The sequence below is a fragment of the Hetaerina americana genome, unplaced genomic scaffold (assembly GCF_022747635.1).
Source record: "Hetaerina americana unplaced genomic scaffold, ioHetAmer1.1.p SCAF_35, whole genome shotgun sequence".
In the NCBI taxonomy this organism is placed as follows: Eukaryota; Metazoa; Arthropoda; class Insecta; order Odonata; family Calopterygidae; genus Hetaerina; species Hetaerina americana.
Genome location: NW_027286930.1, coordinates 499935 through 519790, shown reverse-complemented (window position 1 = coordinate 519790; position 19856 = coordinate 499935). Strand labels below are relative to the sequence as shown.

General features: G+C 41.7%; 1 protein-coding gene across 1 annotated transcript in view; it reads right to left on the bottom strand.

The window, feature by feature from the left end:
- Positions 1–378: 378 nt before the first annotated feature.
- The window catches only part of LOC139691454 (membralin), a 218525-nt gene continuing 199047 nt past the window's right edge, over positions 379–19856 (bottom strand). Inside the window, exon 13 of the mRNA XM_071589272.1 lies at positions 379–3896. Within this exon, the coding sequence (XP_071445373.1) occupies positions 3207–3896 (690 nt within the window). The 3' untranslated portion in view covers positions 379–3206. The remainder of the gene's footprint in view (positions 3897–19856) is intronic.

The window sequence follows — 19856 nt, the reverse complement described above, 5'->3', positions numbered from 1 at the left end:
CTTCTTTCTGTGGTATAGGAAAGAACAGACTCTTTTACCCTCCTGTATCATTTCATGGCTTCAGCTAAAGATTTATTCAGGCAAAGGCAAACCTTCAATAAAACACGAAATGTGTCACCTCCATCACCTCTGTAGAACTGAACATGTTTCCACCTGCAATGGTGCTACTGAGGCAATTCTAGAATAAAATCAAAGAAACTTGTACCACATTAACATAAAAAATTAAGCTAAAAATATAACAAAATCAAATTTTGAACAATAAATTATGTATTTAAAAATTCATGATTTCACTTTATTGAACAACCCTTGTATATTCATGATTACAATATGTACCATTTATTTATACTGGGAAGGGAGCAGGACAAAAAAACTGTACAATATAGTGATATATGTATATATATGTACAGGTACTCATATTTACATGCATATATCAAAATATGCATTAACAAACGAAATTTTATGTATACAAAAGTATATTTAACACACAGTCAATGAACAGTATTGCTCTTCTACCGATAATTCATGGAATTCAGGAATAATCAAGTTAAATTTTTACAGCAATATTTCCCATTCTCTCACACAACTTCGAAAATATAACAAATTAAAACGGCATCAGTCAGGGAACCTGAAAATAATTACATGACTATGTGTATAAATATAGTATAAATACATTCAGGAGAGGAATAAAACAAGAAATATTACAAAATACAATATTTACAAACACTGCTTTCATATATACTAGTTGCAAACACCACTAAAGCATCCTCAATATTCAGATTTAACTAATTTAAATCAGGTGTTCAGAGGCACAAAGAGTATAATAAGTGCAAAGTTTAAGGGATAGCCATCCAATAGAACTTTCACATTCAAGCACCTTCATCATCTTATAAAGATAGCTTGGTCAATAACCTCATCACCAATATTGAAAGGGAATAAGGCAAAGAACCTTAGAGTAAAAAGACTCATGGCATCAATGAGATTAAGCCTTAGAATATCGAAAATTAAAAATTTTTTCTTGCACCAATGGAATCCTACAATTTTAGATACTCTGCTGATGGCCTCATAGAAACCTGGCATTAAAAACCGATTGTCTTCATAACAACAGCTAGTAATTCAACTCTGAAAAACAAAAACTGACAATTTAAATGTCCTACTCTGTCAATAAATCATATCCTTTAAGTTCGATTTAAATTTTTAGCCAAACGATGCAATGCTTGCATGCATGCGTAGGCCTTTAAATGGCTGTTTAAGTCAATGACGATGCATTATCAGCCGACTTAAGAAAGGCATTCATTTTTTTCAATCCAAGTAGCCAAGATCTCTTTGCCAGCACCGAACTACAGAGGACTGAAAAGCACAGATGAAATGTAACCAAATCCTCGGGAGTACTAATTTTAAAATCCTCACTCATGTTTAAGAGGTATAAAAATATGCATGCACTAAAAACATGTATATACATGAGTAAAACAACGTAACAATAAACACTGAGATGTGGGCTTATGTAATGGTGATGAAGAAATTCACCACATTAGGCAAGAGGTTCCAAAACGTTTATACCACATCCTACAATGCACCATAAATAAAACTAATTATATTTATTTAAAACAGCAAGAAAACAAAATGATTTGAAATAATAAAGCAACCAAATGTGGTAACAATTATCACAATCATAATTAAATGGCTAGGAATCTTATTTGTAGTTTCAAACAAATCAAAAGACAAGATACCCAACACCTATCTAAATAAGTTTCAACAATAACACTGACTACGACTCAAATAACAATGGCTTTGGAGAATGTCACAATCATAACTTCAGGATGTGGAAACCTTTGGAAGGTCAGTTTCCTTGCTTCATGAAGCATTTTAACATTCTTAAGAGCAAGACATAGCACAACTCCCTCTCTCCCCTGCATCAGTAGGAACTGCATGCGTGATGAACTGGCCCAAGATCAACCTGCCAGTGACAGAAGATGATGAAAATATATATTACTCAGGTCCTGGCTTTGGATCATTCTTATCATTACTGCAGACACATACTATGGAGGCAACCACAAGCATCTCCAAACTCAAATTGAAAACTTTCGAGTTTCATAAGCCTAACTTCTGCAGTAAGAGAACATACTTTTTCCAGATTCATTCCTCAGTCTAAGTCAAAAAAATACAGAAAAGGGAGGGTGGGAAGGAAGTATTGAAATAGAAATTTCCATAGAAAGACATCCGCTTCAAGCATTCTGTTGAAAAACTTATAAAAATGTTGACTTTTTAAGTGCACCACAAACCAAATTTATGCTAAAACATTAATTGTGACTCATACAAATGGGCTTTTATTGGAAAAATTCAGTAGAAATTCTGAGTTAAAATGACACATTCAATTTTGGTTCAGATATAATAAAAAGCTATTTTTTTAATATCCTAATAACATATTGGGGAGTCCTTTCCCTGCAAACTTCGTGTCTGACTGATCTATCCAATATTTATCCAGCCATAATTTTCAATGATAGGATGATATGACCAGGCTTCAGTTTATCTGAGGCTAAAATTTGGCTGGAAATGTGTATCTAACAACAAGCCTTTAATGCATTTCCTAACAATTTTTAGCATACTTATTTGGGCTACAGGTAGTGCCATAATCATTCTCTGTTGAAAAGCACAGATTTCATGACTAAATCTGCCATTAGGCAAGGCCTTAGCAAATAAATTTATACAAAATTTTCCTTTGGCATTTTCATGATGAATGCATTCATCATATCCATAAATCCATAGGATGTCTCAAAGATTGAGAACCAATTCAAAATGAAATACAATAATGTCATGGGTGGTAAGTTATAAACTGAAGCAATTACCTCAAAATAGAACAAGAAGTTCTAATTTAGTATTTTTTTGCGTTAACATGGCAATTATGCGCCAAGAGTCTTTAAGGGCTGACTCCCAAACAATCCTCAGTGAATCACCTTTGAAATTAATTGAATCGCCAAATGTTTATGGGTAATAACTCAAGCGAGGATCATTATTAAATTTCCCAAATTCGAACAAGCAGTCCTACAGTGGCAGCATCGTAATGCACGAAAAGTATCCCAATATATTTTCAGGGAGCGATAAATCACAAATCTTTCGCCGGAATTGGTCATATTTGGAGATTCTAAAAATAGCAACATGCCATCTTTCTCAGGACACTAGCTAATCCTTCATAGTGAAATGAGCTCTAGTTATGCGGCGACCTTCCCGGGCACCACGCAACCCTCAGCCGTTCCATTTGGACCACTGGCAATACCACCACCAGAACCACCCTCCGCGGCTCTCCCGGGTTCCAACACCCCTGAGCTCCTGGTCGAACGGGACGCTTGGCCTCCCTCGACCAAAGAGCTGGCAGACGAGCCATTCCCGGAGCAAGACGCCACCGCCTCGTCTCCCTCCTCCCGCCTCAATTTCTCCGCGGACCCGGCCTTGCCGCATCCATCCGCTGAGGGGACGTCCACCTTTCCCCCCGTCGTACCACCCCCGCGGTCCTCGGGCTCACGGGCGGTGCCGGCGACGGCCGCCTCGTCACCATCCGAAGAACCGGAGGCGGCCTTCGAAGTGGAGGAATGGGAGGACGTCGAGGCGGAGGAAGTCGAGGGCGTCGAATTCGTGGACGTGGAACTCGAGGAGGGGGGCGTGCCGGAGGAGGAGGCGCCGCTTAGGGCCCTCCCGATCACCACGCCTAGCACCCGACTGCCGCTACCCTCCCCCGACGCGGCGCCGGACGACCCTTCGCCTCCACTCGACGAGATGCCCGATACCCGCACCAGCATGGCACCCGCGCCGGCGGGCCGGTTACGGAGTAGCAGCTGCTCCAGGTGGGCCTGCTGCAGAATCACTGGCAGTTCGTAGTGGTGGAAGAAGTACAACATGGAGTGCTGTGGAGGGGAGGGAAGAGATTACATTTCGATTTAGGATTAAAGTTGTCCCGATTGTAGGGGTTAAGACTATTTTCACGTGCAAACCGAGGGCTCCCAAAAGATCACATAATCTGGGTTTAACCGAGGGTGGCCGGCGGCAAAATTCCAACCTAAAATCGCAAATTTCCAGTCAGATGCAAGAACACTTAGGCCATTAATCACCACAGGAGTACGCGAAAATTTTTAAATACTGCATAAAAAAATCTAGTTTACTATGAAGTTTCAATACAGTCGCGAAATAGACATTAAGTCAGCCCATGCAAGTCAAAGTCACAATAATTGCACTTTTACATCCGGTACGCTGCTTATTTAGATACTTTGGCCAAAACGGGAATTGTTTTCTACTCTTACTGCTCAGCCATAAATCGCCCATGGCATGATTGCAGACCTCTTCCTGTATAATCGCTGATCAGCGCTAATTCAATCACTTCCTTCAACGGAAAACACAGTATACAGGGAACCAACACTACACACGTGAAATCGGTAAAATAATTGGGTGTAACGATAACTAAGGATATATTCTGGGGAAAACGCATTCGTGATATTTACGGAATACCTAATAAAAAAGTTAGTAATCATAAAAAGAATACTTGGAAATTGTAATGAAAGGGTCCGGAAGCTTACTTATTTGATGTTAGCTAGGCCACACCATGCGAATTCTGCAAGTGTATGGGATCCTCATGAAGTAGGCTTAATTTCGGAGCTAGATCCGGTGCAACGAAGAGCGGTTAGGCTTGTGAAAAGATGTTATGAACAAGGTAGCAGAGTCACGACACTATTGAAAGAATTAGGATGGGAACACCGACCGTAGGTTTAAATACAGGCTAAATTTACTGCGTACATTTGAGGCAGGTTACTTATTTCAGGATGTTAAGGACATACCACAGGCCCCCAATTACTATGGTAGATCAGATCACCAATGTAAAATTAGGGAGATTTATCGTAGAATGGATAGATTTAAATGTTGTCTTTTCCTAGAACCATTTCAGATCATGATAGACATGACAGCAATCGCGTAGGAGGTACTTAGAATTGGTAGTGTATATATTTGTCGATGTCTTGCAAGTTTCTCCTTGCAAGTTATTCTTTTTATTTAAAAATCCCATCTTTTTAATATTTTTGCGGTACGATTTGAAACTACGAATCCTGATATTAAATAATGTCGCATGTAAATACTTCCTTTCGTGTGATTAAGGTCTGTCGAGTGCATGAACAAACTACTACTTGTGTAGAGGTAACATGTTTTGGTTTTGTTTTATTTTAGTTAACGGGTCGTGACCAAACACACCCCGCCACACGCCATTGCGGCAGCTTGCAGAATATTGTGTAGATGTCTATGTAGATTCACTTCACCTCTACGTGGTACGTTAATGAATTAACGATATCGGGCGTAACGTATTGTCCTTATTCAATCTATACGGGGCCCTGAAAATAAATGTGATGGCAGCGGCAAGGGGTGATTCAACTACGGGAATGACCACCATGTCATGTCAATGTTTACTGCATCTAAAAGGCGAATAACTAACTTGGAAATTATAATTCAAACGATGGTAACAACACGGTTCACAAATAGCTGTACTTGTACTACGGTGTATAACTCGAAAATACTACTATAATCAGGTCAGACTTGTAACGGAAATAATTACAATAAAATACGAGTTATACGGAATAATGGATACAAAATAAGGTGAGCAGTTTCACAAAGTTAGGATCACGCTGCCATCGAGTTTTTTTCGGGAAATTTGCAGCCTGTACTAGGAATTAACATCTGTGAACATTATAAGACATGTAAATATAAATAACCACAGTTGCTCAGCTGATGTGACTGTATTGCTCAATTGAAATCAATGATAATCCTCACCGCGAAACAACTTCATACAAAAATGTTCGTCTTGTGCCGGCTTGTTCACCAACTGGAGGCATATTCCAAAGAAACTGCGGGAGATGCCGCAACAGTAACTTTTTAACGGAGTCATCCGCTAATGTGCATTTCAATGCAACAATTTCAGAGCGTAAAAATCATTCGCCTTGACTGGGACTCGAACCCAGATCCCTCAATATCCGGTCGAGTGCTTTAGCCACTTAAGCTACCGAGGCGTCCTCTTAAACTCTGAAATTTTGGGGCTTTTAAAGGAACTAGATGTTATGACGAAATACCGTACATACAATGTCACATGCATTCGTAGTCGTGCGCGAGGCGCCACTGTCCACGAGGTTAAAGCCAACTTTAAACACGTATGGTGTTTTCCCTTTGACAAATTCCAAAGAAACTGCGGGAGATGCCGCAACAGTAACTTTTTAACGGAGTCATCCGCTAATGTGCATTTCAATGCAACAATTTCAGAGCGTAAAAATCATTCGCCTTGACTGGGACTCGAACCCAGATCCCTCAATATCCGGTCAAGTGCTTTAGCCACTTAAGCTACCGAGGCGTCCTCTTAAACTCTGAAATTTTGGGGCTTTTAAAGGAACTAGATGTTATGACGAAATACCGTACATACAATGTCACATGCATTCGTAGTCGTGCGCGAGGCGCCACTGTCCACGAGGTTAAAGCCAACTTTAAACACGTATGGTGTTTTCCCTTTGACAAATTCCAAAGAAACTGCGGGAGATGCCGCAACAGTAACTTTTTAACGGAGTCATCCGCTAATGTGCATTTCAATGCAACAATTTCAGAGCGTAAAAATCATTCGCCTTGACTGGGACTCGAACCCAGATCCCTCAATATCCGGTCGAGTGCTTTAGCCACTTAAGCTACCGAGGCGTCCTCTTAAACTCTGAAATTTTGGGGCTTTTAAAGGAACTAGATGTTATGACGTTGATGATGTTGGCTTTAACCTCGTGGACAGTGGCGCCTCGCGCACGACTACGAATGCATGTGACATTGTATGTACGGTATTTCGTCATAACATCTAGTTCCTTTAAAAGCCCCAAAATTTCAGAGTTTAAGAGGACGCCTCGGTAGCTTAAGTGGCTAAAGCACTCGACCGGATATTGAGGGATCTGGGTTCGAGTCCCAGTCAAGGCGAATGATTTTTACGCTCTGAAATTGTTGCATTGAAATGCACATTAGCGGATGACTCCGTTAAAAAGTTACTGTTGCGGCATCTCCCGCAGTTTCTTTGGAATTTGTCAAAGGGAAAACACCATACGTGTTTAAAGTTGGCTTTAACCTCGTGGACAGTGGCGCCTCGCGCACGACTACGAATGCATGTGACATTGTATGTACGGTATTTCGTCATAACATCTAGTTCCTTTAAAAGCCCCAAAATTTCAGAGTTTAAGAGGACGCCTCGGTAGCTTAAGTGGCTAAAGCACTCGACCGGATATTGAGGGATCTGGGTTCGAGTCCCAGTCAAGGCGAATGATTTTTACGCTCTGAAATTGTTGCATTGAAATGCACATTAGCGGATGACTCCGTTAAAAAGTTACTGTTGCGGCATCTCCCGCAGTTTCTTTGGAATTTGTCAAAGGGAAAACACCATACGTGTTTAAAGTTGGCTTTAACCTCGTGGACAGTGGCGCCTCGCGCACGACTACGAATGCATGTGACATTGTATGTACGGTATTTCGTCATAACATCTAGTTCCTTTAAAAGCCCCAAAATTTCAGAGTTTAAGAGGACGCCTCGGTAGCTTAAGTGGCTAAAGCACTCGACCGGATATTGAGGGATCTGGGTTCGAGTCCCAGTCAAGGCGAATGATTTTTACGCTCTGAAATTGTTGCATTGAAATGCACATTAGCGGATGACTCCGTTAAAAAGTTACTGTTGCGGCATCTCCCGCAGTTTCTTTGGAATTTGTCAAAGGGAAAACACCATACGTGTTTAAAGTTGGCTTTAACCTCGTGGACAGTGGCGCCTCGCGCACGACTACGAATGCATGTGACATTGTATGTACGGTATTTCGTCATAACATCTAGTTCCTTTAAAAGCCCCAAAATTTCAGAGTTTAAGAGGACGCCTCGGTAGCTTAAGTGGCTAAAGCACTCGACCGGATATTGAGGGATCTGGGTTCGAGTCCCAGTCAAGGCGAATGATTTTTACGCTCTGAAATTGTTGCATTAACTGGAGGCATGTTGAGATATGAACAAGGGAAATATTATTAAGAATTACCACGAGACCCTTCATGAAATGGTACAATAAATTTATTGAAAGCTACCATAGTATTTGGGGGAAATAATATGTAAGAGCATCGTCAATGAAACGGATGACGTAGAATCTTATATAAATTTTGATAGAAATAAAATATAATTTTGCGACTCAATAAACATTCCCGCAGTAACAAAAAGGTTACTGAGAAAAGAATAATCATCAAATTACAAGTCCATACGGCTCTTAAGGATAAAGTCATGAATCTAAAACTTCTTCACAAATCACGCAGGCTGTGAAATACATAAATTAATGTTTTAACCGCAATTTTAGAGTTATTTAATCAAATACCGAAGTACGTAAAATTACAGGATTAAAAAGGAATATGTTAGTCTTGAAGGTCAAAATTACATATTACAATGGTATTCATCAGTTTTTCCCGACGCATTTCCAGAAAGCAGTCATTCCAAAAAGTATTATAAGCCAATAGATAAACCACACAGCGATGCCACCGCTATAAAGGAAAACATATTCCCACTAAGTACGATCACTTCCAAATACACGTGATATATTATAATTTTAACCGATTACAAGGGTAAAAAACACATCATACCATTTCCAAGAAAGTAACTAGAATTTCGAGTGGCACTAAGACGGAAAACTGCACGGCAAGTGGAAAAAGTAAGGATGAATAAGTATACATTTTAGAGGCGGAGCACCAGCGCCAGGGAAGATCTACGGTGGTAATGAAATGACGAGGTGGAAAAAACGGGGGTTAAGGTGGAAAAGGGGGCTGCTGTGGGCTCAAGGGAACGTTTGCGTAGGCTACTCGGGTAAAAGGGAGCGGAGGGGGGGGGGAAAGAGATGCTGATTTCCTTCCACTGCAAGAAGGAGGCGCTTTACGGTGCGAGAGCCGCTACGAGAGAAAGGCGAAGAGAGCCTTACGCCCCCACTCCTTAATAAAATTGAAAAAGGGAGATAAAAGAGCATTACCACGGCCTACGATAAGCGGGGCAGACGGAGGGAGTAGAGAGAGAGGGGACAGTGGAAAAAGAGTGGGAGCCTTAAGGAGAAGGAAATGCCAGAAAATATGTGAAAATATGGGTGAAAAGGGGAGAAGGATAGCTAGCAAGCTATCTAGCTAGAACTAGCATTACTAAAATACGCTTTTATAATCTGACTAAAGGAAGGACCATCACGGTGAAAACTCGCTGCTTCCGACATCTACTAAATGTGACATTCTCAAATCGTACGAGTAACCTTTCCAGTAAAGATTCCGTTATAATACTGTTTTCATACATTTACCATGAGTAACTATTTTGTCGAAAGTAAAAAAATGAAGGCCACGGAATTACACAACTATGAATCTATAATTACAATATATCAAGATTATATTTAAAACACGCCGATAGATCATATATACATACACGTACATCCCGATTAGTCTCAGGGACTATAAACGATAACGGAAACAAGATACCAATTTCACGAGTTTTTTTAAATACCAAGCTTTGGTAGTCATACAAATTTTCGCCCACATAAAATATACGCCTGCTTCATCTGAAAAGAAAACAATCAAGACGATTCTTAAATGCTGTAAAATGAAAACGGAAGGAACTGGAAAAAGTTAAAGATGGGAAAGGCGCTCGTGAAACCTAGAGCTGTCCTTAATTCGGTTCTACATTCAAATACGACACTGATAAAAATGAGATGAAAACAGTACCGCTGTTATACACTCGTAAAACGGAAATGGCGATTTTAGCAACAACTATAAGAGAAGAGTCCACATGCCGTGGCCATGAACGTTTTTGGGGATGAGTAATGTAAGATGGGGGAGATATTTTACACCTGCATATGCAGACTTTATGGGAAATGCACCAAGGGGTTCAGATCTTTACCTTCTCATCAACGGACGCAGTACTTGAAGTGCTTTACAAAGCATTTAGGTAAACGTCCGATTTTCATTTTTAAAAACAACCACCATCGCGCATAAAACTTGATTCCTTGGCTGGGGAAGAAAGTACACCGGCCACAGCAGAAAGCACATGGTCTTCTTTGAATTTCCATGAACATAGATTTTTCGGATAACTCGTGAATAGAACGGAGGAGCATAAAAAATAAGAAGATTCGGAACAAATAAGTTTAGAAGCTAGTCGGTGCTAGAAATTACTAGCGCGTAACCTTCCTTAGTGCCATAAATTCAAACAAAGAGTAGAAATTGACGAATAAATCCTAACTAAAAAGCCAATTTATGCGTGGCGGATTAAACCCACGCAAATTTAACACGATACCGCGATGACGCGGGGTGCCTACGTCGCTGTGCCGTCACAGAAATTACCAAGTCGATATAATGGCAATTAATAGCACTTTCTCAGAAAGTGAGCGAGGTTTTCGAACACCGGTGAGCTCTATCGCACAGAAAGCGCTCACTCGCTAAATTAAGGCTAGTTCGAATCGGAGACAGGACGAAATACAAATAGTCGGAGGGCATAATCCACCTCGTCGTGCGTCAAAGTTAACAAGTTGGAAGGGCAAGACCGCAGGAGATACGTGGATGCTCGCCGGCCAAGGGAATCATGGTATCTACAATCATCCTCCATTAAACGGCTTAACCCGGGAGCCCTCCACAACAGAAAGCGACACTTACAGCCCAATGAAATTCCGCGAGTGGCCGAGCAAGCTCTGCCGACGAGGAATACGGGTTGGACGGAGGGCGGAGACAATCGGAGACGTGGTACACGTATCGTACGCACATAATAGACGCCTCGCATTAATTCAATCCGACTAGCAAACAATCGAGAGTGGGTGCGCGCATAACGCCCGCTTCCGACCCGAATACGCTCAACACGTCAGGTGAGACCAGGCCACGCCGAACCAGCACGTCGCGATTCCCGTGAGTGACGATCCCTATGCACACCACGAGCGGTGTCGACGGCCTTCGAATGCTTTCAACACAATCCTGCATTCGCTGACGGCAAACACCACTCGTTGGCCCAGCCAACACCCCAATGTATCCAGAACCCGAGACTCATCTGAAGCACACAAATATTTACGACAAATATTATTTTCTAACAAACACTTGTGAAGAAAATCCTGTTTTGCATTCCAATGAAGTTGTGGTACATAGCCTACTAAGACATTTTACTCTTGAATTAAGGACGCCTTCGAATAAAATTTCCACAATACTAATACGGAAAGTAAATATAATGTGAGTGAGAGAAATGACCATCCTTAAAAAATATACACGTTTTTTGCCGCCATAAATGGCAAATCAAATTAAAAGGAGAATAACGTAACATAACTAACATGATTAAACAATATCGAAAATCATTTGATATCATGAAATAAGTGCACTCTCACGTCATTAACAAGAGTAAATTACAATAATGTACCAATAAAAAAATTTAAAAAAACAAGGCAAGAATACTAAGGCCGCTGAGAGCTGCAATTAATTAATTTTCTAAAACATTGCATGAAATTCTTCTAGGGTGGTATGGGTAGAAAGGAATAACATTAGCAGTTACAATTGATCATATAAAGCCTACCTGAAAATTGTGAAAATAATAGCACTAATTGCATCAAGATACACTTCACGAAAGACAAAATTGAAAGAATAAGACTATTTTCAATTACAAATATGAACAAAAATCATCAAGCGCGCGAGTGGGCACAGCGACATGGCATTATACGAGGGCCACACTCGAAAAATCCTCAGTTTTATTAATAAAAGGCACTACGTGCAGAATACGAGTAATATACTCAGAAAGACACATATTCTTTAAAAAAAATAAAAAAAATCTCGATTAGCTCGGCCAACATTCGGCAATCAGAATTTCAGAAAATCAGAATAATAAAAATCGAGAGATTATTCGCACAATTGCAATATATTGGAAATGCATTCATGAACAATAATCGCACATTTACGCACTTCGCTTCCGAATCGTGCGTACAACAGAGCGTGACGTGAAAGCGTTTCTACGAACGATAGTGCTACACGGGGGAAGAGAAAGATAACACCCAATTGGGATAACCAAATTTACGCCACGAAATTTACCGAACTTGCAACGCAGTGTAACTTGTAGACGAAGAAAGGACAGGGTTCGGAAAGGCGGGAATGGGATGTGAAATAAAAGCAACGTAGGTACTATAAAATGAGCTTGGGGACGAGAGTGGTGATGGGGTAGATGTCTGAGGGAGCAAGAGAGAAGGGGTGCGAATTTGATCGTTCTCTTGGATAGCGTGGGGATACGCGAAAAGACATTCCGGACGATTATCTGAAGCCGAGGTCGAGTGAAGCGGAAGAGGCCCCGGAAGGTTGAAAGAGGATGGGAAACGTGAGCGGAACAAGTGCAAGAGGAGCGGGTAAAGCCGCTATGAGGAGGGCGGGGAAAGACGAGGGGGAGGGGGCTGGAAAAAGCACCCAACCGGGGACGCGCCCTTTGGTAACATTCTGGGTATCAATAACCCGATCTGAGTGAATGAGCAGCGCCCTCTCTTTGTCTAATAACAGCCGATCCTGATGGTGCTTGAAGTTTGCAAGTCAACAGAGACCCACGAATTCTGAGTCCAAAATGTTTAGGATGACCGATCCGACATAACCATCACCGCCAAGAGTGGTTTGATCTGACTATCCACTCAATTCTTCCATTCGCTAACTTCATCAATCTACAAATTGACGTATGTCCACACGTATTCCGCGTAGCACATCCGGTCTCGCCAGTTCTTCCCGCTCACATTTTTGTCTAGCTATATGCATCGAAAAGTTTCAGCTTAGAGGGTCTCTTAATTGTCCTAATTATATACGAGGGTAGTTTGAAAAATTCTCCGATTGGAATAGAAATTAGCGACTCATCTCAGGGAATCTTTTTCATTTTTCAATGTAGTCTCTCTGTACACTAATTCACTTGATTCAATGATGTTCCAATGTCTTCATCCCATCTAAAAAATTCGATTCCTTCAGGTCAGCCAAATACCCGTCTACTTCGGCTGTTAGTCCTTTGTTTGATGAGAATACCCCTAAATTATTAGCTTTTGGAAAAGATGGACATCTGATGGAGCCATCAAAACAGGCGGAAAAGGCGGGTGTGGAAGAAATTCGTATCTTAGTTCACGAATTTTTGCCATGGCAACAACACGTGTGTGGGCGAACATTGTCTGGATGAAAGATAATTTTTGTATTAGCAAAGGAAGATAAGGCCAACAGAATTTAGCTGCAATCAACAGCACAAGTACACCATACTTTTGGGGCATGTTTTGTAAAAACTAACATAAACCAACATCAGAAAACGCCGACTAACTCGAACACGTGAACTTTGTATTAGGAAATACGTTTCACAATTCAATTTCGTTGAGAAAATGGATTTCAAATGTAATTTTCTAAATTTACTTTTTAAAACTAATTACTATATAACATATAGCTAATTACTAACACCTTACTGTAAGTAACGCATTAATGTATTTATTTTCAATAATTCAATAATAATAATAGTAATACATAAAATATTCAACTGCCGGCCCTTTTAATTGAAGGCCGTCTATTGACCATGATCTCCACATGCGACCAAAACGGCCAGGACAGGCATCCGTTATAACATCTAGTCTTTGAATATTATTATTATTAGGTAATCTACCGGCTAAAGTAGGTTTTTGGATGGACACAGCTCCTAAATAAATATTTTGTGACTCCTAGAAAAACACAAAATCCTACTCTACATCAGATCCCTCTTCATTTCTGAGTACCTTCTTCCTCCCTTCATCCCGTTCAACATCCCTATCCTGTTCCTTCCATTTCTCCGTTTGCCCAACATTCTCCCCTCTATCACAGTCTTCAACATCCCACAGCCGGTCAATATCCCCTTCATCCACTTTTCCTTCCTCCATAGGATTTCTCCCAACAAACCCCTCTCTTCTCCCACCATACCAAGTACTTCCTCATTTGTTTTCTTCTCTGTCCATTTCACCTTCTCCATTCTTCTCCACACCCACATTTCAAAAGCCTCCAATCTGCGTCTATCCTCCTGCTACAATGACCACGTTTCCGCGCCGTACATAGCTACGTTCCATATCAAATTTTTTACGAGTCTTTTCTTAATATCCTTACTCAACGTCCCTGTCATCAACTCCCTTCTCCTTGCGAAAGCCTCTTTGCCTAGCGCAATTCTTCTCCTTACGTCCCTACTACTTTGACCGTGTTGGTCAAAACACTACCGGGATACGTAAACTGATCTACCTGCTCTAGTTTTTGCCCTCCTATTTTTATTCTCAGGTTAGCCTTTTTCTTTCTGGAAAACCACATAACCTTTGTTTTATTACTATTGATTCTCATCCCGTACCTGTCGCACTGAATTCCCAATTCACTCAGCAATGCTTGCAACCCCTTGGCTGACTGACAAACTAAAGCTTGGTCATCTGTGAACCTGATTTCACGAATTCCTCGCTCACTATCATTCCTACCTCCAGTTCTTCCCATGCCTCTTTTATCATTTCCTCTGCATACAGGCTGAACAGCAACGGTGATAATGAGCAACCCTGCCTTGCACCTCTTCCTAACATCGCCCATTCGAACTCCCCGTTCCCCACCCGCACCTGAGCAGTCTGAGACATGTACAGGTTGCGGATTAGCCTCCTTTCCCTCCAATCTACTACCTTGATCAAAAATTTCCCGGAATTTATTCAGAAAATTAAAAATACAAGTTTATTCATCTAAATCTATATTGTCCCCTTCAAAGTAATCCCCATCGACTGCAACACACTTATGCCAGCGCTTGATCCAATCCTCGAAACATTTTTTATATTCGGTTTTCGGTATGTCCATCAGTGCTTCCTGCGATTTTTCCATTACTTCCTCTCGGCTGCTAAAACGCGTTCCCCGTAAAGGTTTTTTAACTCGATTGAACAGAAAGAAGTCACAGGGAGCCAAATCAGGTGAATTCGGTGGCTGTTGGATGGTATTTGTTGCATTTTTCGTCAAAAAATTACGAATAATGATAGCACTGTGCGACGGTGCGTTATCATGGTGCAAAATCCACGAGTTTTCTGCCCACATTTCTGGTCTCTTTCGGCGAATTGCTTCACGCAAACGTCTCATAACGCCCAAATAATACTCTTTGTTTACTGTCTGGCCTTCTGGCAAAAATTCATGATGCACTACACCGTTGTAATCCACGAAAACCGTCAGCATTGCCTTCTTTTTTGACTGAAAACGACGTGGTTTTTTTGGTCTCGGCTCATTTGGTGAACGCCATTCACTTGCCTGATGTCTGGATTGCGTGTCGTACTCATAAACCCACGTCTCGTCTCCAGTAATGATCCTTTTGATGAATGTGGGATCGGATTCAGCCTCGCAAATCATGTCTTTTGCGACGTCAACACGGTCTCTTTTTTGCATGAAATTGAGGTCTTACTTTGCTGCTACACGACGGAAACCCAAATCATTAACCACAATGTCTTGGGCGGATCCATAGGCAATGTTCAAGTCCTCCGCTATTTCTCTGATGGTTAATTTGCGGTTATTGACCAACATTTCTTTTACTTTATCAATTTTTTCACCGACTTTCGATGTCGATGGTCTGCCACTGCGTTCATCATCTTCGATTGACTCACGACCACTTCTGAACCGCTCGTGCCACTGGTAAACGACCGTTTTTTTTAGAGAATCGTTGCCGAAACACTTTTCCAACATTTCCAACGTCCGTGCGCCACTAAATCCGTTTTTTACGCAAAATTTAATACAAGTTCGTTGTTGGAAATTTAAATCCATTTCTGCAATTGTAAAAAATCGCCAACACACACAGAGATAGATGTACTCTTGGCTACGTAACTTTTGCAAATGTCAAGTTATGACACTAAGATTTAAAGGGAATATCAACAACAGATGTACCAATTTAACAAAAAAAAACAGAACTCAAATCGGAACGATGGGAGCGCCACACGGTGGTTATTCCGGGAACTTTTTGATCAAGGTAGTATTCCTATTTTCTTCAATATAAATACTTCTAAAATATGCATCGCCTTTAAACAAGCTCCAGGGTGGTCTCTGCCCCCCATTTCGTCAGGATGCAATTCCATCCTTATCAAACACTGTACGTTCCTATTGAAATTGGTTCGCCCAATTGCCATAACTCACAAGAAAACAATTTCAAGGACTTAAACCCTAAACGGAGACAATCCACAAGAATTTCAATCAAGACTCCGGCAATGTCAATTTGGAACAAGTCCAAATATTATCTATCCAATCACTCCACTTCCAGAAAAACAAATTACATGTTAGCAATCTCGCAGAGTTTTAGCACGATAAGATACCTTGAACACTTCAACACTTTTCTGAAGCCTGAAACATACGATGAAAACCGGAGAGTCAAAATAAAATAAGAGGCATGGATAATTTGGTGGGATGCGTGCGCCACTTGGGCAAGGAGTCGATCCCCTTTGGGGCCAATTCCCCGACACTGAGGATTTAAAGGACATCACGGCAGCTCGAGGGAAGGAAGAGAAGGGGAGACCTAATTGGGAGAGAGGACCGCCGGCGCGCCATCACCCCCGAAGTCTCCCCTCCTTTCGCCCCGATTCCTCCGGTGCATTCGGAAAGGGACTCGATGGGGTGAAATGACTCCCCTTTTAAGCGTGCACGGAAATCTGCCGGATCGTTGGAGAGTAACTAAACCAAATTGCCAATTCATTTTAGGCAAAGGAGGAATGAGGAAGGATGGCGTGGTGAGGGGAACGAAGGAAGGAACGCTATAATAGAGAGGTGATCAGTAGTGCGGAGTAAAAGGAGTGGTGTTGGGGTTACTGGGGTGGGGAGCAGAAGGCGTTGGAAGGTGGGGGAGGCGGCACACACCCATGGTTTCCCGTATAACCTTTCGCCGGAATTGGGAGGAGAGAGAGAGACGGCTCGTCTGATTGCCAGTCATAAATGCGGGAGAGAGCGTGGCTGCCTTTATTCGTGCCTCTTCGCTCATTGGCCTTCCGAGGCAAAACGGTTTCCCTCGCGTCCGTTTTTAAGGGATTTCAACCACTCTCCCGAAACAATCCTCCCGCAACATCCCACCTCCCTTTTCCGCGATTTTACGCACCCGCCCGCTCACATCCATTCCGAACGCGGGGAAACGGCCTGGGGAGGGGAATGGGTTACACCCGCTTGACGACCGCTCTTCTCGAGGTTCCTCATCCCATCGGGAGTCTCTTAAGGGAATCGGAATGCAAATCGGCCAAAAACCAAGCGGGGCCGTTTACGAAAGTTTTACGCGAAGATGGACTTAAAACACGCACGGCTCATTGGCATTACCTGCACAAAAACACAGCCGGCTTCATGAACGAGCCCCTTAGATGGCGCCAGGCTCCTGGTTCAAGTAATCCGCACAAAGGACGTTGGTGGTGGTGGTGTTTCCGCCTCGTGCGCGGTGAGAATTTGAGACTTCTCTCGCGTTAGAGATGGGGTCGGTCGATGCTCTCGCGAATGTGATTCCCGGAACATCTCCGTCGACATCACTCGCCTTTTCAGAGACGACGAAACGGTCAGGCTTGATTCCGTAAAAAGGGCAAAAAATCTCCGCGAGAATTCATCCGAAAAATAGAGAGACGCATCGTTATTACCGGCTGGGATCGAGAAATTTTAGTCCGGGTTCTCCCAAGAAGAATCATTAAATTAGCATTCACCTTTTAGATGTGTGTGGTGGTACTCAGTACGTCATTGCCCATACAATGAGGTGCAATCACTTTAACTGCCGACGGAAATGTCAGGAGTTTGAGCAAACACCATTTAGATGATTTGAATGCAAAACATTTCCTTCAGTACCTTACGGCTTAATTCAATTACTTCAGTCCTTGGACCTCCAAAATAGTCATCATTTACCATCTAAAGAATTTCTTTGCATTTCCTTTTAAGCTGTATTCTTAGCATAGTAGTACGTTTTTATAAGAGAGTGGGATTAAAGTAACGCTTAGGGTAAGTGAATGTTGGCTGAAAGTTTCAACAAGGCTGGTGACGCACTGAACAAAGAATGGTATTTTTGAGTATTCAATGATTAAATGACAATATGGGAGGTTGACAAATAGTTTAAAATTTTAAAGCTAGACCTTTTCAACATTTGATGTGGGCTGTCATCCCTGACGGAAGTAAAGAAAATATCTACAACTAACTGAGCAGAAAATACGGAAACAATGCGAAGTGGAACTTATTTTAACCACACTCGACACCTCACATAAAATAAAAATAAACTTAAACAGGGAAAGTAACGGAATGAAATATTAAGACGCGCACACAAAAAAGAACGTGAATTACGCGAATAAAATCCATATAAAGCCTCACACATTACTTCCACAGATGGAATTCCACACTTAATCCGACACTCTGCATAAACTTCATCCCTTACCCACAAATCCGGCCAAAAACGATCGATCCTTTTTTTTACAGCCAGCACGAAACAGCAACTAAACCCCACTGGAACCATGAGACACCACCGTAGTACTCACCACTCTAATGCACGTGCCATTAAAAAGAAAACGGTCGATTCCAACAAAGAGTGGAGGGAATGGAGACCCATTCTATTGGGGTCAATGGCTAGATACAAGAAGAGGGCGCACTAATGCGGAGGGGAGCCTGCCTTACGTAATGCCCGCCAAAGGGACTTTGCAGGGGTTGAGAGGGGGTGGGCTCTGAGAGGACCCAAGGTGGGTTAGTACGGAGTTGGAGGGCCGACATAGTGAGTGACGGGGCCGGTTGGGTTGTTCCACCCCTCCCCCTCCAGAGCTGACCACTCAGCAAACCGACCTAATCTTAAGGGCAAGGCGTAAAAGATATAATGGTATGGAAGACAATGGGGTGAAGGGAAAGCTTAGAATGGGTGGCGGGAGAGTGGCCGGTATTCGACAAGAAATGGATTTCAACGATACTGCTGATCGAGTCTGATGACCACCGGATGTGTTCCACCTCCAAAAAACTCCTAGGTTATATGTTTCCGGGGATATATTGACATGTTCCGTTTAACGCGAAATTACCTAAACTGTATTCCACTGTTCTTATTTATTTTTTTAAGCACTTGAATCACAATCTACTTACTGCCAGACATTTTTACAGATCCCAGTTTAAAATTACATTCGACTCTAGGTTTCAATTCATCAGCATCATCACCATGTCAAACTATGGTGATTTTTCTCATACATTCAAACCTGGATCGGGTGTAACTTGAATTGGGGTCAATAAACGTTTCCAGTAATAAATCAACTGAAACGAATATCAAAATAATTTACGGAGATAGTTTTAACTTTACGTTTCATCACAGACAATTCGCTTCTGCCTTAGGTAGGATGCGGGACGTCATACAAGTACGTCATTCTTGTACACCATTCAGTCGCATATTTCTGTTTTAATTCTTGAATTGGGAGTGAAAACGTTATAGCGAGATATTTCTTGCATTTATTTGAACATTAAAAATATCACATCATTCAATTTTAATTCAACGCAATGTTGTCCCCAATTGCCCCATCTATTGTAAAACCAGGCCTTAGGCTAATCGCCTTTTCATCGATGATTATCGAGGGAAATGGCTCACCTTTAGCCATGTTTTTCAACGAAAAACTAGCCGCTCTTTGGCCTGATCGTTATTAAAAATTACAAACACTCATAAGCTAAAGGATAGGATCTGCAGTAATTTGTGGAACTTGGCTGGGGCTCTTATTCGTATCTTAAAATTTATTTTGGAAAGAAAACGAAATCGTTCGTTCGCAAGTGTTTTCGTTTGCGAAATTGTGAGAATCAGGTATTTTTTTATACGGAGTGGTGGTAAATATTAGTCAAACGCCACGAAAGGAGCACGCACGGCTAA